General features: G+C 43.0%; 1 protein-coding gene across 5 annotated transcripts; it reads left to right on the top strand.

The window, feature by feature from the left end:
* Positions 1-762: 762 nt before the first annotated feature.
* Positions 763-22,428, top strand: LOC135512642 (regulator of nonsense transcripts 1-like). 5 transcript variants are annotated; one of them, XR_010451439.1, is made up of 25 exons: positions 763-1,142; positions 1,795-1,934; positions 2,085-2,174; positions 2,268-2,435; positions 2,821-3,001; positions 3,275-3,436; positions 4,488-4,575; positions 4,802-4,900; positions 5,507-5,630; positions 5,879-6,038; positions 6,311-6,429; positions 6,639-6,803; positions 8,990-9,104; positions 9,313-9,456; positions 9,610-9,823; positions 10,271-10,388; positions 10,520-10,676; positions 10,943-11,085; positions 11,488-11,662; positions 11,909-11,990; positions 16,286-16,447; positions 16,621-16,847; positions 18,061-18,183; positions 18,316-19,156; positions 21,140-22,428. XR_010451439.1 is itself a non-coding variant. In XM_064934876.1 (24 exons), exons 1-23 carry the CDS (start codon positions 972-974, stop codon positions 18,178-18,180), a joined length of 3,306 nt encoding a protein of 1,101 aa, XP_064790948.1. In that variant the 5' UTR covers positions 763-971; the 3' UTR covers positions 18,181-18,183; positions 18,316-20,880. The 5 variants fall into 5 exon arrangements, 4 of the variants coding, with proteins under 4 accessions (XP_064790948.1, XP_064790946.1, XP_064790947.1 ...); XM_064934876.1 differs by lacking the exon at positions 21,140-22,428 and having other exon boundaries at positions 4,488-4,572; positions 5,522-5,630; positions 18,316-20,880; XM_064934874.1 differs by lacking the exon at positions 21,140-22,428 and having other exon boundaries at positions 4,488-4,572; positions 18,316-20,880.
* Positions 22,429-23,952: the final 1,524 nt, after the last annotated feature.

Raw genomic sequence — 23,952 nt, 5'->3', positions numbered from 1 at the left:
CAACTGTCATAAGCAATTTTGTTGTCTAAAATATGTTTTGTGTTTACTGGGTATTTGAGTGTTCATGGACTGTATCCATGGAGATTTGTCTTTGTGTTGTTTATGTGTTCCTTCACACTGACACATACTGGTTATTACATATGTGATTAAATTGTGACTACACTCAAGGATGTGAAAGCCTATGTCCCCAAATGCTTGTTGCGGTGACCAATTTCCTTTGAGGATACTCTTCTGACCTGTGCCATATGTAATAATGGAAAGGGCTGTAGAATATTCACTAGGTTACTATTTAGAAATAAACTTCCTACATACATTGATCCCAGTATGCCTAACATCTATACCAACCTATAAATGCTCCTCTGTCTCAATGTGTAGGCCTATTGTTCTTAGATGTATATCATATTTTATGACATCTAGATGTATATCAAATTCCTCTGTATTTCCTGTATTTCTATTTAGTGGTTGGTTTTGTAAACAAAAATAAACATTGAAAAAGATGACCCTCATTAACGTTTGAATAAATAAATTAACATAATTTTGGTTTTCCATGTGCCTCGAGACTAACCCACACACAATACAGACTTGTTAATTCTCTTCCAATCATAAGTATATTCATAGTGAACACTTCTAGTTGACAGCTACTGATTTTTTTTGACATTATAAAAAATAGATTTTTGTCACCAATATCACTCAATCCATCAATAATAGTTTCATCCTCCTTCATTTGCATTTCTGTGCTCTATGCACGTTGTGTGGCTAGGAAGTTCGTCACTGTTTGGTGTTGGAGTTCAGGCGCCTCGAGTTGTTTTCGGTTTAATTTCTGGTGCGGTTAGAATTTTGTTTAGGTTCAAATCAGACTCGAAGCAGAAGCAGTGATCAAAGATATCAGCATTGATAAACATATCACTGAAGATCTTGATCATATTCATCGCCGCATCGGAGTCCGTTTAGTCAGCGCAACTTGTGTCGAGATGAGTGTGGAAGCGTACGGGCCGAGTTCTCAAACGCTCACCTTCCTGGACACCGAAGAAGCGGAGCTACTTGGAGCAGATACCCAGGGATCGGAGTACGAGTTTACCGATTTTACCCTACCTAGCCAGACACAAACTCAAGGCCACACCCAGAGTCAGCTGGACAATCAGGTTTCTATTCTTCATGTCAACAGTTAACGTTAGCTAGCCAAACACGCTAGCTAACAAGTAACGTTAAGGCGTTAGTTTGCTTGCTCGCCACCACCAACAATGTTGACTGTTTGCTTACGCTATCAACAGTTAGCTAGCCAGCTAATATTTTAAAGCGTTGTTAGACAGTGATCGTACTAGCTAGCTGACTAGCTAACTTGTTTGCTAACTAGCTAGCGTTATATGTATCAATCACTTTTTACACGTCACTGGGCTGACTATATTACAAAGTTAGTTAGTGATAGCTAACAGTATAAGGTAGCTTTAGTTAGCTAACTTAGCTTCTTGTCTAACACCGTATCGCCACCCATTGACTTCCTCCTCTCCAAAATGAAAGGCCAAAAACATGTGCTAAATGTTGGTCATGCTAAAATTGCTAACTAACAACAACACTACCGATGTGGGTAACGACGTTCTGCAGCAGTTCCAAGTATTCATCAAGTGGTTTGACTACAAATAAAAAAATTCGTCCATAAATTTGAAGTTTGCTTGTGTTGTTTTACCTTTTTTAAAGTTGTATGTGTTCATAGTAGTGGCAAGTTAAATATGTTTCTAACGTTACCTAGTGCCATAGCAATAGTTTAATCTTAATTCAACCATACTCTATCTGTAGGTGAATGGTCCTAATGAAGGGCTTCACAATGGAGGGGTTGATGATGTTGCCAAGGCGAGCCAAATTCTCTCTGAGTTGAACTTTGAGGAGGATGAAGAGGACACCTATTACACTAAAGACCTCCCACTGCATGCCTGCAGGTAGTTTGTAAATAAAGTAAAATAATAACTGTTGTAATATAAATGTATTATAACTCTGTTATTGCTTTCAGTGCTGCTTCACCCGATTATGAGTAAATACGTATGACCGAGAAGTCATAAAAGGGCCTGTTGCTATGTTTCTTTTTTCAGTTACTGTGGCATCCATGATCCTGCGTGTGTGGTGTACTGCAACACAAGCAAGAAGTGGTTCTGCAATGGACGTGGCAATACATCTGGCAGGTATGCATCACGACAGCATCATATCCACACCAAAAAATGCATTGATAACATGCGTGTGCATGTAAGTTGATCGTCTTCCATGCTCTCGTTCAGCCACATCGTAAACCACTTGGTGAGAGCCAAATGCAAAGAGGTGACTCTGCACAAAGACGGGCCGCTGGGCGAGACGGTGCTGGAGTGCTACAACTGTGGCTGTCGCAACGTCTTCCTCCTGGGCTTCATACCTGCCAAGGCCGACTCTGTGGTGGTGCTGCTGTGCAGGTGTGTATAATGTGCTGAAAAAGAGGGAATGATGGCCAACGCTGTGTGTGTGGTGTGATAGAGAGACTGATTGTGTGTGTGTGTTATTACCATAGATTTGACAGTATACACACGTGTTGCCATAGAGGCCGTGATGTAAACGTAAGTATCAAATCAACGCTTATTTGTCACTTACACCGTTTACAGCAGGTTGAAAAGGTGCAGCGAATAGCTTGCAAGTTAGCATTTCGCTGCACCGTTTATACCTGCTATAAACTGTGTATATGACTTATAAACTTGATTTGAGAATGTCCTATTATGGCAAGAGATCAGCACAATCTTCTGTCGAACAGACTTTCGATAATGCAAGTGTATGTTGACTATATCCAAATGTTTGTGCTCTTAGGCAGCCATGTGCCAGTCAGAGCAGCCTGAAAGACATAAACTGGGACAGCTCCCAGTGGCAGCCGCTGATCCAGGACCGTTGCTTCCTGTCCTGGCTGGTAAAGATCCCCTCGGAGCAGGAGCAACTCCGGGCCCGCCAGATAACCGCCCAACAGATCAACAAGCTAGAGGAGCTCTGGAAGGTACTGGGCTGACTCAACCCATCCAGGGCCATGAAGTAGACAATGCACTGTACACGTATCTTAACTTCAGAAATAACCATGAAACACCACAGCATCAAACATACTGGGGGGGTTTCATTCAACAAATCAAGGCCTCTTTTGGGGCAGAAGGGCAACAAAACTAGGCAGGGACAGTCCCTACCAACACCTATCAGTAGCTGTAGGAGAAATCAGTCAGTGTTACCATATATGGACGTGCATGAAAGCTTGAACCTGTGCATCATCTCACCTCAGGACAATCCAACAGCCACTCTGGAGGATCTGGAGAAGCCCGGTGTAGACGAGGAGCCTCAACATGTGCTGCTGCGCTATGAGGATGCCTATCAGTACCAGAACATCTTTGGCCCCCTTGTCAAACTGGAGGCCGACTACGACAAAAAGCTTAAAGAGTCCCAGGTATAGCCTCCACATCCCCTTTAGATAATTAGGTCCCTTTAAAAATCTGCGATGTGGAGAATCCGGATGGAGTCACGGAATGCAGACATTAAACAATATTCAAAAATGTATTGAACATATTAGGAAACCGACTAAATGTATTGAACTTTGGTAATGCGTTGATTCAGTTTTTACCTTCAACATCCTGAAGAGGCAGTATGGGAATGTCCCTGTCTGTGTGTGCGCGTTTGTCTACTACTTTGTGTGGCTGATAGTGATGATGCTAATGATAACTATCGTTTGGTAGATGGAAAGGCTTTCCCAAAAACCTTTTCAATTAAATATCAATTGCAAAGTAGTCTATGCCTACCTGGCAGAATGATATCATGATTTTTTGCATCAATCCAGTGGTGATTTGTAAAGCAAACTCTGCACTCACATGTGTACTACAGAAAAAACAGTCTCTTGCTGGTGCACACTTGAATTAAGGGTATCTATACCCAAAAATGTAAAATTCTTAGATTTTTTCTTTTTTCTCCCCCAGACCTCAAATGGGGTCCTCTGATGCAGTTTAAGCGTTATTGTAGATTTGGAACATCCAATTTTGTAGTTTTTTAAATATATATTTTTTACGTGTGTTTTAGTGAGTGAAAAACAGAAAAACGGCAGGAAATCTGAAACATGGAAAAACAGAATTAATCAAAAATTAAATCTGATTTTATAGGGCCCAAGATCATCCACAAGCTCCCCTTTAAGTCTACAAAGCGTCAGTCACACATGAGTCTACTGTGCAACTGCCTACTACAACATACCCACTCTATTAAATGTTTACATGCAGTACTTTATCTGTCTTGTGTGAGGTAAAATCATAATGGTGTAAACCTTGCCTATAACCCGGACAAATTTGTCAAATCAGTGAACATGTGCAGGGAACGATGCATGTTCAAAGAAAAGGACATTGTACTTGAACATAGCAAGGGGGCTGTGATTACTTTTATGTAGCTAATAACAGTATGATGACTAACTTGTCCTATTTATTGTTTCCCTTGTTCTCATCTGGAACTCTTCATAGACCCAAGATGATATAACGGTCAGGTGGGACCTGGGGCTGAATAAAAAGCGGATTGCCTATTTCTCCTTGCCCAAGACGGATTCAGGTGGTAATTCTTTCAATTGACTTTTCTCTGTCTACCGGTTGTTCTGCTGTGCATAGAGAACCCTTGCATCCCATACCTGCATCCCCGGTGGTGTGTTCGTTTTGTGTCGTGCCGTGTGTGTACGGTATTGTATTCTGTCCGCCTCATTGGAACCATTATTCGTATATTTTGTGTTGTAGTTTTGAGCAAAGTGTTTCTAATGTGTCTCTGTTTGTGGTGGTTTGTACAGACATGCGGCTGATGCAGGGAGATGAGATTTGTCTGCGCTACAAAGGAGACCTGGCCCCACTTTGGAAAGGCATCGGCCATGTCATCAAAGTCCCAGACAGTATCCTTTAACAAAAAGACCATTTCTGAAGAAAAACTTTAATTCTTCAATGGTTGCTCATCTCTACCTTCTGACCACCTTTTCAAAGTGGTCCCTTTTTAACAAATAGGATCCACCTCTTCATCTTTATTTTTCCATGATGGGGATCAGAAAAAAAAAAAGCAATTTTGTGTCTCATCTTATCAGCCAATCTGAACATTCTCAATGTCTCAAATGCAGAGTAGTTCTTGGTAACCAATGCAAAACGTGAGGTAATCAGTCTAATGATACTAGCCATGTTATTGGGTTGCAATGTTCAAAGGCTTGCAGAAATAAATAATATTTTATTGGGAGATAATTACCTAATTTAAACCAAATTTATTAAGGGTTCAATACCCTATAGAACCCCCTTAGGAGAAGCTCACCCATTAGTTAATGCCCCTCTAGTTTGCACCTGGCTAGTGCATCTGATATATGCTAATGTAGGGGAAAATCTACAGTTTTGTAGACCTTGCTTTTCTTCCCTACTATTAGCCCCGTTCAAGTGGGGAGGGGATGGGGACACGTCTTTTTCTTTCTAACATTCCACAAGGAGGAAAGGCTATTTTGCTGTACTTATTTCCTTAGCACCCTTTGTGAAAGACTATGGAGATGAGATTGCTATAGAATTGCGCAGCAGTGTCGGAGCACCTGTGGAAACAACCCACGACTACCAGGTGGATTTCGTGTGGAAGTCCACTTCCTTTGACAGGTGTGACAAGCCGATCGGAATATTTAAGCAGTTCTACTTTGGTTGTTGACGCTCTGGTGTTCTTAACGTGACTTCCATAGTACTGATGCCTTAGCTTCGGCAGCGTTTCACATGATTTATCCTGAACATAACTCCTGACGTATATTGAATGAATAAGACATGATATGAAGGTACTAGCTGGTATTATTGCTATTAATCACGTCACTCTCTATCGCCACCATAACCCATTGGTTTCCACTGGGTTCCAGAATGCAGAGTGCCCTGAAGACCTTTGCTGTGGACGAGACGTCCGTGTCAGGCTACATCTACCACAAACTGCTGGGCCACGAAGTGGAGGATGTCATCATCAAGTGTCAGCTGCCCAAACGCTTCACTGCCCAGGGCCTGCCCGATCTCAACCACTCTCAGGTCTGACCCACACACATGCTCTTAACACCTCACTGACCTGACACAACCGGACTGCCGGAAACTGAACTTGTTTGCATTTTTAACCATTCGTTTTAGTGGATGAATGATCACAGAAAATTAGACATTTCCTCTTATAATGGGGAAACCTTATTATAGTAACGTCGTCTTATAATCACGAAGAACTTCATTTGGAGTTAGACGTTAATTCCCCGTACTACCATGTGCTCTTTGCGCAGCTTTCATAAATGTTTTGATTTGTGTGTGTAAATTAGGTGTATGCTGTGAAGACTGTGCTGCAAAGACCCCTCAGTCTTATCCAAGGCCCCCCCGGCACTGGGAAAACTGTCACCTCTGCCACCATAGTGTACCAGCTCGCCAGGCAGGGCAACGGGTAAGATGGGTTACACTCACTATGCATATGTGTCTTTTTAAAGCATTTTCGTGTGCAGTTTACATTCAAGTCGTTAAGCGGGAGCTCTCATCTAGAACGACTTACAGCAAGTGTATCGTACTTAACGAGAATGTGAAGCGACGCACATCAAAAGCATCTCCACGTTGCCCTATCTTTCTGCGTTCATCTATTGTGTTTGGTTCCTGCAGACCCGTGCTGGTGTGTGCTCCCAGTAACATCGCGGTGGACCAGCTGACTGAGAAGATCCACATGTCAGGTCTGAAGGTGGTCCGGCTGTGTGCTAAGAGCAGAGAGGCCATCGACTCCCCCGTCTCATTCCTGGCGCTGCACAACCAGATCCGCAACATGGACAGGTGGGGCATGCTGGGAAATGAAGTCTTTGTTAGCACAGTCTGAAATACAATTTTACACGTAGTAGTGCTCTCGTAATCACTCATGTTAATGCTTGTAGTAGTGTATTATCCCTGTTTTGAATATCAAAGAATTACGGAAAGGGAAGGATGGATTTTTTTAAGCACTTACAACAGAACCTTTTATAGATATAATAATTCTAATTCTGTGTGTTTCTAATGGGGGTGTTCCTCTGCTCAGGCTTTGCTAACTCATGCCAAATCTTAAAACGCCTGGATAAGTATTTTAATTATCCGCTAACCACATTGTCATAGAAATCTGTAAGTCGATGCCACAGTCGATGACGTGGCATGTAAACATTGGTTAACCTCTTGAAACTCCCCATCCCGGATCCGGGATTGTGACTAAGCCTCAGGCTCATTAGCATAACGCAACGTTAACGATTTCTGAAAATCGCAAATAAAATTAAAATAATGCGTTTGCTCTCAAGCTTAGCCTTTTCTTAACAACACTGCCATCTCAGATTTTCAAAATATGCTTTTGAACCATAGAAATTGACTAATTTGTGTAAGAGTATGCTAAGCTAGCATAGCATTTTGTGTAGCATGTAGCACGCAACATTTTCACAAAAGCCAGATAACCAAATAAATAAAATCATTTACCTTTGAAGAGCTTCTGATGTTTTCAATGAGGAGACTCCCAGCCACATACCAGATGCGCAGTGTTTCCTGAAAGCGTCTGTGTGTAGGAGAAATCGTTCCGTTTTCTACATTGCGCCTGGCTACCGAAACGAACCGAAAATGCAGTCACCTACAACGTGAAACTTTTTCCGGATTAACTACATAATATCGATCGAAACATGGCAAACGTTGTTTGGAATCAATCCTCAAGGTGTTTTTTCACATATCTCTTCATTGACATGCAGTTCGTGGAAGCTTGCTTCTCTCTCTGTGCCCCATGGAAAAATACTGGCAGGTGACTTTTGCGCACCAATTTCGGCGCAGGACACCGGGCGGACACGTGGTAAATGTGGTCTCTTATGGTCAATCTTCCAACGATCTGCCTACAAATACGTCACAATGCTGCAGACACCTTGGGAAACGACAGAAAGGGCAGACTCATTCCTCTTGCGTTCACAGCCATATAAGGAGATCATGAAAGACAGAGCCTCAAAAATCCTTGTCATTTCCTGGATGCCAAGTCATCTTGGTTTTGCCTGAAGCTCACGTTAAAGGGCACGCACAGAGAAGATATTTGTATTTCTGGACACGTCAGAGTGTTTTCTTTCGAACAGTAGCAATTATATGCATAGTCGAGCATCTTTTTGTGACAAAATATCTTGTTTAAAACGGGAACGTTTTTCTTCCAAAAATGAAATAGCGCCACCATAGGTGTAAGAGGTTAATGGATGCAACTTCTGAGCAGGGGAATGCAACCACAGACTTAGTTTCGCATAGCCATACCTCCAAATCACATTGTTGTCACACCTCATTTGGAGGTCTGGAGAATTTTATATCATCCGAAATGGCTTGATTGGTCTGATGGCTTCCAGCGGCTACATTTTATTGGATGTTCAATTTCAAGAACCGTAACTCTCACATGTGACCGGGGCCACACTTGCAGAGAGTTGTTGCGTATGCTAGTTTGCAACATCGCAGAAAATAGAAGAGAACCTGGAGAAAAAACAGAATTCTGTTTTGGCAGAAATGTGCTCTACACAAATCGAGTCGAAGGCATTACAAATTCTCTGCACCCTACAAAAAAAAGAGAAGTTATGGCGTGTCTACCTACAGGCCGTGGTAATAGTTTAGAGTGGCAGTCTGATTTATTGAAAGTGGACAAACCGATGGTAATAGTAGTTTCTCATCTGATGTCAATAATCAAGTATCGGGTTTGTGTCCTTAACTCTCAAGGAATCGCCGCCGCATACGCGGTTTGAAATGAGATGGAGAACCGTTGCTCCTACGACACTATTCTAGTGGGCACTTTCAGAGCTCCGCCCAAACAAGGCATTTAATTGGTTTGAGGTGTTGCGAGGCGTCACTGATTCACTCCAGCTTTATACCCCTTTGGAACTACTTTCTGCCATTAACTTCACCAGGTTTTCCGATTAGGGAAGCTAGGTTCTCGACAAGGCTACTAATGACTCAACCCACTTTGCCTGCTCTGTGTCTGGTGTGACCCTCAGTATGCCAGAGCTGCAGAAGCTGCAGCAGCTGAAGGATGAGACCGGGGAGCTGTCGTCTGCTGATGAGAAGCGTTACCGGGCCCTGAAGCGCACCGCTGAGCGAGAGCTGCTCACGGTGAGGAGGACTTTTACAACACTCACACCTTTGTCACCCGCAGCAGTCAGCTTTGTCACAGCAGTATTATGAGAAGAGTATGGCAGGTGCTGTCAAGTAGAATGTTTTTTTTTTTTGACCTATTGAAGATGATATGGGTTCCCCGTTCCTTCAATTTCAAACCAACTGTTAACCCGTTAACCACTGTTCCTCTTCTGTCCCTCGGCAGAATGCGGATGTGATCTGCTGTACCTGTGTGGGGGCAGGAGATCCACGTCTGGCCAAGATGCAGTTCCGCTCCATCTTGATTGATGAGAGCACCCAGGCCACCGAGCCAGAGTGCATGGTGCCTGTGGTCCTGGGTGCCAAGCAGGTACAACCACACACACCAATTTATGTTCAAGATAAACAGCTCAACTAGGTCAATTGTCCGTGACTTACTCAATCCAGAAGAAAACAATGTAAAAGCCCATGAGAATATTTGGTTAATTGATTGTCATTTCATTATTAATTACCCCCTTCACAGCTCATTCTGGTGGGAGACCACTGCCAGCTGGGCCCAGTAGTGATGTGTAAGAAGGCAGCCAAAGCAGGCCTGTCCCAGTCTCTATTTGAGCGTTTGGTGGTGCTGGGCATCAGGCCCATTCGTCTGCAGGTGCAGTACCGTATGCACCCGGCCCTCAGCTCTTTCCCCTCCAACATCTTCTATGAGGGCTCCCTGCAGAATGGAGTCACCGCTGGTGAGTAAGACATTTTCACCAGGCTTCTCGGTCATATTATAGCTTTTGAATTGTCATGTGTTAAAAATAAAATGTAAAAAAAAATGTTTTTATTTCAAAATAATTCACACTTATCAGCAATATACTGGTGCCTTGCATCTAGAACATGTGACGTTTTTGTAGAAAGTGTGTTTGTTCACCCCTAGAAGATCTGGAAGTAGCAGTGTAGATCTGCTTTGGATTCAAGTGGTGTTTGTGTTCATACACTGAGTATAAAGCATTTACTCTATTGTGGAAGTTTGTTAGGCCATTCTGAAATCGACTGCAACTCAAAGCATATTGCTTTTGGGCACGTATTTGCTGTTGAATAAAATGGCCAATTTTAGGTTTGTTCACAATCTCGCTGAATTATTGAAGACCAATTCCCATACTAACCATGTTGACAAATTCTCTGTTTATCCTGGGAAGCTGACCGCATCAAGAAAGGCTTTGACTTCCAGTGGCCGCAGCCAGACAAGCCCATGTTCTTCTATGTAACTCAAGGCCAGGAGGAAATAGCCAGCTCTGGAACGTCCTACCTGAACAGGTACGGCTAACAGTCCTGTCAAGGTTCATCTCAAAGTATCAACAGAATTGATTGCTATTTTGAAATGCACATAGAGTGCGTCTCTTCGTTTAGTTTGACTGGAATCATTTTAAACACTGTCTTCTCCCCAGAACTGAGGCGGCCAACGTGGAGAAGATCACAACCAGGCTGCTGAAGGCTGGGGCCAAGCCTGACCAGATAGGCATCATCACCCCCTACGAGGGCCAGAGGTCCTACCTGGTGCAGTACATGCAGTTCAGTGGTTCCCTCCATACAAAACTCTACCAGGTACGGCAGTATAGCTGAACTTGCACTTGTCTTGGGAAAAAAAACAATTCAATATATTTTTGTTGTCGCAGTCTTCTCAAGAACATGATTTGTGATATCGATTTGCTTTGTTATTGTTCTGCAGATGGTAGCAGACTTATAAAATCTTCAAATAATATTGCGCTGCTAGTTCTGTCGATCCCTGTTGCCATTTGACCAATGCCAAATGCAACAGGTCTCGATGACCAATGTTACAACACGGTTCTATCCTCTTGTCTTGCTATCAGGAGGTTGAGATCGCCAGCGTGGACGCGTTCCAGGGCAGGGAGAAGGACTTTATCATCCTGTCGTGCGTACGAGCCAACGAGCACCAGGGCATCGGCTTCCTCAATGACCCGCGCCGTCTCAACGTGGCCCTCACCAGAGCCAAGTAAGCATCTGGGCCATTAGTCTTCATTCTCACCACAGCTTCTCTGGATGGACAGTTTCAAATCTGTATGGACAAAGTCATAGAATTACATATAAAAGAACTAGAATGGACAATGGGATCCTAGCAATAGTTACATCATAGGATGTCTGTGTTCAAAGTCATGGTAGTTTAGAAGCCTTGATGATGAATCGTGATGAGCCTCAGTGGAACAGTATAGAATGCATCATCAAAAAATCTATGTGAATCCCTGTCCACATTCATCCTTGACACCGTAGACAAAATGGTGCAGTTTGAGACTGCCTTGTCCTTCGATAGATTTCTCCCACTGTGTGTGTGTGTGTGTGTGTGTGTGTGTGTGTGTGTGTGTGTGTGTGTGTGTGTGTGTGTGACGTATATTTTCAGGTATGGGGTGATCATTGTGGGCAACCCAAAGGCCCTGTCCAAGCAGCCTCTGTGGAACCACCTTCTCAACTACTACAAGGAGCAGAAGGTTCTGGTGGAGGGACCCCTCAACAACCTGAGAGAGAGCCTGATGCAGTTCAGCAGGCCCCGCAAGCTGGTCAATGCCATCAACCCTGTGAGTTATCACACTTGCATGAACACGCATTATATGTTGGAGTGTACAGTTGGCACATGTTTTCAGTGTGGGTATTGAACCCATGATGAGTCTATTTCCCTCATATCCTTTTTTAAATTGGTACTTAACACTTTTACCTCAGTAACACTTTGGCCAATATGTAATGCCATTTACAGCAATGTTATGACAACAGTACAGCAGTGCCACTGTGTTTTTGAGGGTATTGAACCCTTGTCTGTGTTCCAGGGAGCCCGGTTCATGAGCACTGCCATGTATGATGCCCGTGAGGCCCTCATCCCTGGGTCTGCCTACGATCGCAGCAGCGCAGGTTAGTGGGAAAGTGTTTAATATAAGGCCGTGGCTACGGATACAGAGTTTTTGCCCAAGCCTTCCGGAAACCTCTTTCTCAAAGCTAACATTCCGGATCACGTTCGGCTTGTGTTATTTTACACACATTTGTTTTTCTAACGTATTTGCTGCTCACACTCCTCTCTTCACGTTTTGCTCTTTACTCACCCTCTTCTGAACCATGATGATGTCTCTGACTCCTATTTTTAAACAGCTAAATTAAAAACCCTGCACCGATTTGAACGAACATTCCAAAACATATATATTATTAGGGCTGTCCCCCACAAAATAAATCTTGCTCGACCGAGAGTCATCTGTCAAGTTTTTAAACGTGTATTTCCCCATATACAGTATAGACACATCCTATGTGTTTTTAATGAAATCAACTAAATGCACAGAGTTGGTCTGATGCTTTAAGCACACTGTTTGATTAAATAATTAAGACACACGAATGACTCAAGCGGGGCCCGATGACCACGCTGTGTAATATTTTAATATATTTTTTTACAGCGAGTACCTGTGTGAATGTCGCACGTTGTCTCTCTCCTCCATGTTGCAGCGAAAAGGCACCACAGCACAGCAAGCGTTTATTGCGCTGTCTGTGCTGAAGCTGCAACATAATTAGTCATTTAGGTTCTTAAACTCTAACCGAAAAGTTCTGTTACCGAGGTCCCTCATTTGTTTAGGAAAATAATTTCCTATTCCCTCAACCCTTTGAGAGTCCTTTAGGTGCCTTTTGGCAAACTCCAAGCAAGATGTCATGTACCTTTTTACTGAGGAGTGGCTTCTGTCTGGCCAGAGGAACTCTGGAGCTCTGTCAGTGACCATCTGGTTCTTGGTCAACTCTCTAACCAAGGCCCTTCTCCCGATTGCTCAGTTTGGCCGAATCAGACAGGTGTAACACATACAATTTCAGTAGCACATGTCTTGGAGCGATAGACTGTGCCATCCCCACGGCCTTCACAATGGATTAATCCACTGAGACAGGCGCGAATCAGACAGGTGTCTTGTACTCCATATTAAAATTTTTATATTTGCTTCTGCTTGACTAAAGAAATCTCGGTCGACCAACGACCATCGACAAAACAATTGACCAGTCGACTAAATGGGGTCAGCCCTATATATTATGAAGGCTACAACCTTCTGTCTGTTGTAACGGATATTGCAGGTGCACAAGCAGGATGCAGGCCCTACACTTTTGGAGCAAAGAACAATCAGCGTGTTGTGAGATGTAGGCTAATCTTTATAGGTGCTGCCATATCGTGCACGTCTGCCTCCTGTGCGACTTAGTCAGTGTTTGGGTTGATGATGGAAAAAATTGAATTCAATCTCTAATTACACTGCGTATCTGTCTTGCTGCGTTCCACCTCTGGGCAGCCGAGCATGTATCCAGACCGGTAAAAAGAGTCTGACAATGGGCAAGTTTGTTTTGCATCGCCCAGTGCCACAGTTATGCCATATATGCTGCTGTACCGAGAGTAAATGGCTGCATGTAAACTCCGCAGCTAAGAACATGATATTGCTAGACTGCCTGTTTGTGTCATGCTTATGTTTGCAATACTGGCAACAAAGTTTGTACTAACATGTCTAATGTATTTTGTATCAAACATGTACATAGCTGTAGCCTACTTCTTTCCTGAAAAAAAAGAACTTGAAGATGTGTGCTTATGCTTATTGCGGCATGGAATGCAATACTTAGATCAGTTTAGTGTACAACATGACGTTTTGTAGGCTATACCAGTGACCAGACGAAGGCGACCGAGTAGGGGAAGCGGAGCACTGAGCGCAGCAGTACGTAGGCAGGAGAGTGGTCACTCTGCTACGTAAAAAAAAATATCCTGCACATCCGCAGATATATCTGTATTTTTAGCCTGGGCAAATTGGGATACAGAATCCATAGCTACTTCGTTTTCATTGTTTTATAATGCGTTAACTTGTTCTTTAACCTCTTCAATAGCCCACTAACATTTACAGTGCCTTCAAAGTATTCATACCCCTTGACTTATTCCACATTTTGTTGTTAGTCTGAATTCACAACTGAATTAAATATTTGTTTTCAGCCATTTACCCATACCCCATCATGACCAAGTGAGCACATGTTTTTAGAAATTTTTGCACATTTTATTGAAAATGAAACATCTCATTTAATTTAAGTATTCACACCCCTGACTCCATACAGCTGTGAGTCTTTCTGGGGAAGTCTCTAAGAGCTTTCCACACCTGAATTGTTCAACATATGCCCTTTTTATTCTTTTCACAGTTCTTCATGTTCTGTCAGATTGGTTGTTGATCATTGCTAGACAACCATTTTCAGGTCTTGCCATAGATTTTCAAGTAGATTCAAGTCAAAACTGTAACTTGGCCACTCAGGATGATTCACTGTCTTCTTGGTAAGCGACTCCAGTGTAGATTTGGCCTTGTGTTTTAGGTTATTGCCCTGGTGGAAAGCAGACTGAATCAGGTTTTCCTCTCGGATTTCGCCTGTCTAAGCTCTGTTTCTGTTTTCATACTGAAAAACTTTCCAGTCCGTAACGATTACAAACATACCCATAACATATTGCAACCACAATGCTTGAAAATATGGAGTGTGGTGCTCCGTAATGTGTTGTATTGCATTTGCCCCAAAGATAACTTTGGGGCAAATAACTATTCAAGACAAAAAAAAGTTACTTGCTTTGCCACAGTTTTTGCAGTTTTACTTTAGTGCCTTGTTGCAAACAGGATGCATGTTTTGGGAAAAAATGTATTCTGTTCAGGCTTCCTTTCCCTCTGTCAATTAGGTTAGTATTGTGGAGTAACTACAATATTGTTGATCCATCCTTTCGGAGAAAACTATCACCGCCATTACGATCTGTAACTGTTTCACATGCCCTCATGGTGAAATCCTTGAGTGGTTCCTTCCTCTCCTGCAACTGAGTTAGGAAGGACGCCTGTATCTTTGTAGTGACTGGGTGTATGGATACACCATCCAAAGTGTAATTAATAACTTTACCATGCTCAAAGGGATATTCAATGTCTGCTTTTTTTACCCAGCTACCAATACATGCCCTTCATTACGAGGCATTGGAAAACCTCCCAGGTCTTTGTGGTTGAATCTTTGTTTGAAATTCACTGCTCGACTGAGGGACCTTACAATTATCTGTATGTGTGGGGTACAGAGATGAGGTAGTCATGTTAAACATTATTATTGCACACAGTTCATGCAACTTACACTAAACCATAATATAATCTAAAGTGTTGGTCCCATGTTCCATGAGCTGAAATAAAAGATCCCAACAACTTTCCACATGCACAAAAAGCTTATCCATCCCTGTTAGTGAACATTTTCTCCTTTACCAAGAGACTCCATTCACCTGACAGGTGTGGCATATCAAGAAGCTGATTAAACAGCATCATCATTACACAGATCATTGCACCTTGCGCTGAGGACAATAAAAGGCTACTCTAAAATGTGGACTTTTGTCACACAACACAATGCCACAGATGTTTTGAGGGAGTGTGCAATTGGCATGCTGACTGCAGGAATGTCCACCCAGAGCTGTTGCCAGATAATATAATGTTAATTTCTCTACCATCAGCTGCCTCCAATGTCATTTTAGAGAATTTGGCAGTACGTCCAACCGGCCTAACAACCGCAGACCATGTGTATGTGTTGTGTTGTTGTGTGGGCGAGCGGTTTGCTGATGTCAATGTTGTGAACCGAGTGCCCCATGGTGGGGTTGTGATATGGGCAGGCATAAGCTACGGACAACAAACACAATTGAATTTAATTTTGGGCAATTTGAATGCACAGAGATACCGTGACAAGATCCTGAGTCCCATCGTCGGCCATTCATCCACTACCGTCACCTCCTGTTTCAGCAGGATAATGTACGGCCCCATGTCGCAAGGATCTCTATGCAATTCCTGGAAGTTGAAAATGTCCCAGTTCTTCCATGGCCTGCATACTCACCAGACATGTCACCCATTTGAGCATGTATGGGATGCTCTGGGTCGACGTGTACGATAGCGAGTTCCAGTTCCCGCCTATATTTTTGGGGGCTCCCGGTGGCGCAGCGGTCTAAGGCACTGCTTCTCAGTGCTAGAGGCATCACTACAGACCATGGTTCGATCCTGGGCTGAATACTTTCTGAAGGTACTGTAGGCTAATGTCTTGCTAGAACTGTAAGGTGGCACCAGACTTTATTGCATTGCTAGATGCAACAAACGCGTCCTACAGCAATGAGACCGCTCACACACTACTGTGCCATGTTTTCTGTGTGTTTCTATCTACAGGGCGTCCATCCAACATGTATTTCCAAACCCACGATCAGATCGGCATGATTGGGACCGGGCCAGCCCACATGGCGGCCATGAACATGCCTATTCCCTTCAACTTAGTGGTGCCCCCCATGCCTCCGCCAGGCTACCTGGCCCAGGCCAACGGCCCTGCTGCAGGTGAGCAGGAAGCGAAAGAGTATTCTTCATGTGGTACTGTTGTTGGTGATATTATGTTATGGGGGTTTGGAGATGTCCTTGTACCCCTACTATTTCTCGTCTGTAATGCATGTTCATTGTTTGTTCGTGTGTTTGATAAGTGAGCGGGAACATACTCTCTCTGTGCCACCCAGGTCGTGGTGGGGTGCTGAAAGGCAAAGCGGGGCGTGGCGGGCGCCAGAGGACCCGCGGTATGGGGAACCACGGTAGCAGCGGGCAGGCCAACGGGCACAACAGCCAGGCTAGCCAGGACGTATCTTCCCAGCCCTTCTCCCAGGGGCCACTCACCCAGGGCTACATCACCATGAGTCAGCCCTCCCAGATGAGCCAGCCTGGCCTCTCCCAGCCTGAACTTTCCCAGGTAACAAGACCGGCCTAAACTCCACTCTTTACTACCTAATACCAAATCAGAATCTGGCCTTGTCGTACCTTACTCTTTATGTGATTGTGGAGATCTGAGAGGATTAGATGGGTATAAGTAAAAGATTACAACAGCTTCACCTTGCCCATTGGTTAGATGTAATGTTTTTGGCATATTGCTTGAACCAAGCAAAAAGCAGTATGGTAATAATAATGTAAGCCATATGATAATAATGGCACCTCTGATTTGCTCGGTGGAGGTTCATATTGCTGACATCATCTGATACTCTTAGGGAAATGTGTTGGAAGCAATGTCCCCTTTAAGCTGCGTGCGGGCGCGCAGTAGCCTCGAGGTTGCCGCGCCGCTCCCCTGGGACTGCGCAGAAGAAATACAGTATTGTCCCACGGAGGGAAGCACGAGATTGAACTTCACTCAACTTTTTAGAGTTTTCCCTGTTAACACTATCAACATTTCCCTTTAATGTGGCAATTGTGATCGAATCAGCACAATATTAGCCACTTTCAATGCAACATACCAAAACAAAAATAACTATGCAAGACTTCGAATGCAAAACTAACTACACAAGAGATTTTGTTGTAGCGTGCGGCATTACCAATCAGAGCTGCAGTAGGCCTATATGCAAATAGACCATTGCCATATATGGATCTGTGCCATTTACTTTGAGGCAGGCTTGAATAAGCAGCCAATAAATAGGCAGAGGGTAGCATAATTTGTCTGATTCTCTGTAATAATGGTATGGAAATAATAATGCATTTTATTTTGTCAAGTGGTTTCTTGCATCAAACAACACAACATGCATGTTATTTTCTAAAGTTTCATGGAATGTAGGCCTACATTGAACACCACACACTGGCTGCTACTGTAGGCTGAATGAGAGAACAGCTATTTCCATGTTAAAATGTTATGGGATGCATTTCCTCCATTGTTTTTGATGGTAGACCACTCTGATAGGCCTACATTATGATCAAATAGCCACAGTAGCCTATTTGGCCACTGTTAAAACTAACTTAAACCGGGTACAGCCTCAGTGTTCACAGTAAACGCGCGCTGGAAGTTGTACAGAGTTTTCACAACATTCAAGTTTGCGCTCAGCAGACCTGAAATTTGCTCAGTGCTGAAAAAATGTAGGAAACATTGGTTGGACGAATTATGTTTTGGATGTAATTGGGTGTTTCTCCTTCTGTTTTAACAGGACAGTTATTTAGGTGACGAGTTCAAGTCCCAGATCGACGTGGCTCTGTCGCAGGATTCGACTTACCAGGGTGAACGTGCATACCAACATGGTGGAGTGACTGGACTGTCACAGTACTAGAGTGTAAGATAACTATTCCCATTCCCACGGTACTAGAGTCATCAAGAAGTGTTATTGATTTGACCTCCACTGTACAGACCAATAATCGTGTTGGCGGAAGCCATTTTGAATATCCTTATTGTTTCCTTTTCTCAGGTTGTTGGAAGAGGAGCTAGGCTTGAGCTGAGCTTAGTTCATCAGCATTTTAATCTGGGTAATAATAAAAACAAAAAATGGATACCTGTTTTCCTCTACAACTGAAGCACCACCGTGTGAAATCAACGGGAGAGAGAAAACAACCAATCGCGAGAGAGAAAGTGGTAGAAAAAATGGACGGCCAGGAAGAGGGAACGTGTGGGAGTGAGGGACCACTGCCGGCACATGGGAACGAAAGCGAGAGGAAGACGGTGGCCAGCGGTCGAGCTGTCGTGAGGAAGACGAAACGAGGAACTCCCTCCCTCTACAACCCTTTTCCCACCTCCCATTCTAACCTCACACCTCTGTCTGAGAGAATGACCAGTTATCCAGAGGACCTTGCTCTTTGATCAGCTAACAGAGAAAGAAAGACAAGTTCTCAAGCAACTTGGCTGGGGGAGCACTTTCCACTAACTCTCGAAGCGGATAACAAGAAAGTAGAGGGGGGAGGGTGTGGAACACTTCAAGCAGGCAACATAGGAAATCGTCACCTCAATGTTGATCACTTGCGGTGTTGATCTCAACTCTCAGACCTGAAATCTCATCAAATGACCGCAAGAGGAACCGTCTCCAAGAGGAACCGTCTCCAAGAGGAACAGTGGCAGTTCACATCGTCGTTCAACTTTGAGTTGAAAAGTTTTCTCCACTAAAGTCTGATAATAAAGAACTTTGAATTGAAATGCCTTTGATGGCCTTCGGAACCATTTGGCTTTTTCAACAGGTCTTTTCAGAAACAGGTGGTTAACTAGAAGTCTGGTGGAGTTGAGTGGCACGGGGATATCAGAGGAATGTTTCTGAAGTGGTGAGCTCTGGATCCAAGAGATCTTTAATCATGAGACTATTTGTTTTTGAAGTACCTTATTGCAGAGCGCAAAATATTTAATAGAAAAATGACCAGCATTGAAGAATATTGACTCAATATTATTTGAAGTTGCAGCAAAGGCTTTTTTGATCTTTTGAAAGGGGGGTTACATGAGATGACGCCCGCTGTGCTTGTTCAGCGGATAATATTCTATGTTTTAAATGTTTTTATGTTTAGATTGGCAGCGGCTTTGAATGAATGCTTTTCTTGGGCGAATTCCTTGTGGATGTAAGAGCCATCAGCATGAACACTGAGCTATTAATGGAAACTGATTTCCACTATAGTCTACACACTTTTGTGTTACTATTGAAGTTGCAGGTGGCTAGGTGTGAAATGCGCTACATGGACGAAGGTATGTGGACACACCTTCAAATGAGTGAATTCAGGTATTTCAGATGTATACAGTCGAGCACACAGCCATGAAATCTCCATAGACAAACATTGGCAGTAGAATGGCCCGTACTGAAGAGCTCTGACTTTCAAAGTGGCGACATCATAGGATGTCACTTTTCCAACAAGTCGGTTGCTGCCCTGCTAGAGCTGCCCGGGTCAACTTCAAGTGCTGGTATTGTGAAGTGGAAATGTCTAGGAGCAACAATGGCTCACCCGCGATGTGGTAGGCCACACAAGCTCACAGAATGGGACCGTAGCACGTAATAATCGCCTGTCCTCAGTTGCAACACTCACTATCGAGTTTCAAACTGCCTCTGGAAGCAACGTCAACACAATAACTGTTCATCGGGAGCTTCATGAAATGGCTTTCCTTGGCCGAGTAGCTACACAAGCCGAAGATCACCATGCGCAATGTTAAGCTTCGGTTGGAGTGGTGTAAAGCTCGCCACCATTGGACTCTGGAGCAGTGGAAATGCGTTTTCTGCAGTGATAAATCACGCTTCATCATCTGGCAGTCGGACGGATGAATCTGGGTTTGGTGGATGCCAGGAGAACACTACCTGCCCGAATGAATAGTGCCAACTGTAAAGTTTGGTGAAGGAGGAATAATTGTCTGGAGCTATTTTTCATGGTTCGTGCTAGGCCCCTTAGTTCCAATGAACGGAAATATTAACACCACAGCATACATTGACATTCTAGACGATTCTGTGCTTCCAACTTTGTGGCAAAAGTTTTGGAAAAGATCTTTCCTGTTTCAGCCTGCCAATGCCCCCGTGCACAAAGTGAGGTCCATACAGAAATGGTTTGTCTTTTGGGATGAATTAGAACGCCAACTGCGAGCCAGGCCTAGTTGCCCAACCTCACTAATGCTCTTGTGGCTGAATGGAAGCAAGTACCCGCAGCAATGTTCCAACATCTAGTGCTGTTATAGCAGCAAAGGGGGGCCGACTCCATATTATTGCCCATGATGGGGCGGCATGGTAGCCTAGTGGTTAGAGCGTTGGACTAGTAACCGAAAGGTTGCAAGTTCGAATCCCCGAGCTGACACGGTACAAATCTGTCGTTCTGCCCTTGAACAGGCAGTTAATCCACTGTTCCTAGGCCGTCATTGAAAATAAGAATTTGTTCTTAACTGACTTGCCTAGTAAAATTAAAATTAAAATGATTTTGGAATGAGATGTTCGATGTGGAGGTGTCCACATACTTTTGGTCATGTAGTGTAACAGTTAAGGAATAGACTAGGATGGTGGCTGGAAGAAGGATAAGGCTTGAAGATGGCGTTCAATTGGCGTTCAAATTTGAATGTGACTCTTCCCCTGTGAAATGCAGTCGTGCGTACAGAATGTTAGCTACATGACTAGAATTAAGTTGTCATCTCCAAAGTATTTGAAACCATTTCACACCAGTTATACACAATCAGTAAAATTACCACTGGTACTGATTTTCATACAAGGTGACAGTGATTTATCACATTAAAAAGAATGAATGCATCCGAATCAGTACCCTTAACTTCCTTTTGGTTATTTGCAGGTATAAAGAAGCACAAACATGAATGCAGGTGAAAGCAACCTAAGCCGGCATATACCAACTTCATAGAAAGAATCGCTGAATGTGACCAGTAGGTTGTGACATTGAAACCCACAGAGTCATTACTTGAACCTGAGTCAAAGTGTTTCTGAATGGTTACTGAATGTACGAACTGGTTTAAGCCACCTTCCTTCTCTTAGGAGTTTCCACTAAACCAGGTTGGCAGAATGGCCTTCCTTTTGTAACTTCTATTTTATGAGTGTTTTTACACTTTTGGCTTCCCTATAGTTCGCCCATCTGTTTGCTCCAAATTCCTATGGCTCCCAAACCCTCCATTCTTACCCCTCTGTGAATTGTAATTTCCCACCCAGTATTTTCTTTTTTGCATGATTTGCCTGCCAGGGGTGAGGTTGTGAACAGCAAAATGACACTTAAACCACACTATGTGGTTTAATTTGTTATCTGATGACAAAGGGGGATTAAATAATGTTTTTTTTTAAGTTTTAAATCAATCATTTAAATAAACTGTCCATGGGACTGTTTTATATTGAGGAATCCTTGTCTATTTGAGGAGTCCTCTATCAGTTTTTAGGAATGTCATTTGGATGCTTCGAGCACCAAATTGAGAATGTGTTCATTTTAGCTCACCACCTGCATTGTCCTCTGCTGTCCATTAATTTTTCTTTGTTGTCACCTGACTTTGAATATGTCAGTCCAAAACACATTGTATGACAATCTTGCTGTCAAATAGCTAGTCGTGGTTGAAGAAATGCTTACAAATGGTCTTTTTTGATCAACATTATGCATTTTTCCATGTTGATTATGTTACTTGTATTTCACATCAAGAATTCCAGCAGGGAATATAGCATTGCTCCTTATACTTTTTACTAAGATGGTGACATTATACTTATGTTGAAATGAAATACAGCAATCCTGCTATCAAAGTTTGTCATCTGTTACATGGCCAGCACTGCTAACTAGAAATGTATTAAAAGTATATTACCAAACTATACTGCAGGAATCAATGGATAAGAACAAACGTTTTTTTTACGGTAATGGTAATACGGTAATGTATGCCTTCATTCTTCCCAGCATTTGGATTCTCACTATGGAAAAACTGCACTGGATCTGCAGGAATTAATATTTTAGTTGCAGTGAAGATTAATCGAGACATTTTGCCTGATGATTCCTCTCTTGTGAAACAGAAGCAAAGGTTGCTTGCATGTCAAAGGGTTTGAGCAATGAGAAAGTGATTTTGCCATTTATGTCATTAAAACCCGTTTTTCAACCACTCCACAAATGTCTTGTTAACAAACTATAGTTTTGGCAAGTCGGTTAGGACATCTACTTTGTGCATGACACAACAATTGTTTACACAGATTATTTCACTGTATCTCAATTCCAGTGGGTCAGAAGTTTACATACACTAAATTGACTGTCCCCTTTAAACAGCTTGGAAAATTCCAGAAAATGGTGTCATGGCTTTAGAAGCTTCTCATAAGCTAAATGACTAATTGACATAATTTGAGTCAATTGGAGGTGTACCTGTGGCTGTATTTCAAGGCCTACCTTCAAACTCAGTGCCTCTTTGCTTGACATCATGGGAAAATCAAAAGGAATCAGCCAAGACCCCAGAAAACAAATTGTAGACCACAAGTCTGGTTCATCTTTGGGAGCAATTTCCAAATGCCTGAAGGTACCACGTTCATCTGTACAAACACCATGGGACCACGCAGCCGTCATACCGCTCAGGAAGGAGACACGTTCTGTCTCCTAAGAGATGAACATACTTTGGTGTGAAAAGTGCAAATCATTCCCAGAACAACAGCAAAGGACCTTGTGAAGACGCTGGATAAAACGGGTACAAAGGTATCTATAACCACAGTAAAACTAGTCCTATATTGACAAAACCTGAAAGGCCTCAGCAAGGAAGAAGCCACTGCTACAAAACCGCCTTAAAAAAAAGCCAGACTACAGTTTGCAACTGCACATGGGGATGTACTTTTTGGAGAAATGTCCTCTGGTCTGACGAAATAAAAATAGAAAACTTTGGCCACAATGACCATTGTTATGTCTGGAGGGAAAAGGGGGAGGCTTGCCAGCCGAAGACCACCATCCCATCCGTGAAGCACGGGGGTGGCAGCATCATGTTGTGTGGGTGCTTCGCTGCAGGAGGGGTTGGTGCACTTCACAAAATAGATGGCATCATGAGAAAAGAAAATTATGTGGATATATTGAAGCAACATCTCAAGACATCAGTCAGGAAGTTAAAGCTTAGTCACAAATGGGTCTTAACCCCAAACATACTTCCAAAGTTGTGGCAAAATGACTTAAGGACAACAAAGTAAATGTATTGGAGCTGCCATCACAAAGCCCTGACCTCAATCCCATAGAAATTTTGTGAGCATAACTGAAAAAGCAAGGAGGCCTACAAACCTGACTCAGTTACACCAGCTCTGTCAGGAGGAATGGACCAAAATTCACCCAACTCATTGTGAGAAGCTTGTGGATGGCTACCCGAAATGTTTGACCCAAGTTAAATGCTACCAAATACTAATTGAGTGTATGTAAACTTCTGACCCACTGGGAATGTGATGAAAGAAATAAAAGCTGAAATAAATAATTATCTCTACTATTATTCTGATATTTCACATTCTTAAAATAAAGTGGTGATCCTAACTGACCTAAGACCGAGCATTTTTACTAGGATTAAATGTCAGGAGTTGTGAAAAACAGAGTTTAAATGTATTTGGCTATGGTGTATGTACTGTATATACACAATTTGTTAATGTACAGTGTTGCATTATATGGACTTC

Source organism: Oncorhynchus masou, chromosome 24, assembly GCF_036934945.1.
Source record: "Oncorhynchus masou masou isolate Uvic2021 chromosome 24, UVic_Omas_1.1, whole genome shotgun sequence".
Lineage (NCBI taxonomy): Eukaryota > Metazoa > Chordata > Actinopteri > Salmoniformes > Salmonidae > Oncorhynchus > Oncorhynchus masou.
Note: the sequence above shows the minus strand (reverse complement) of the source record. Positions and strands in the feature narration are given on the sequence as shown.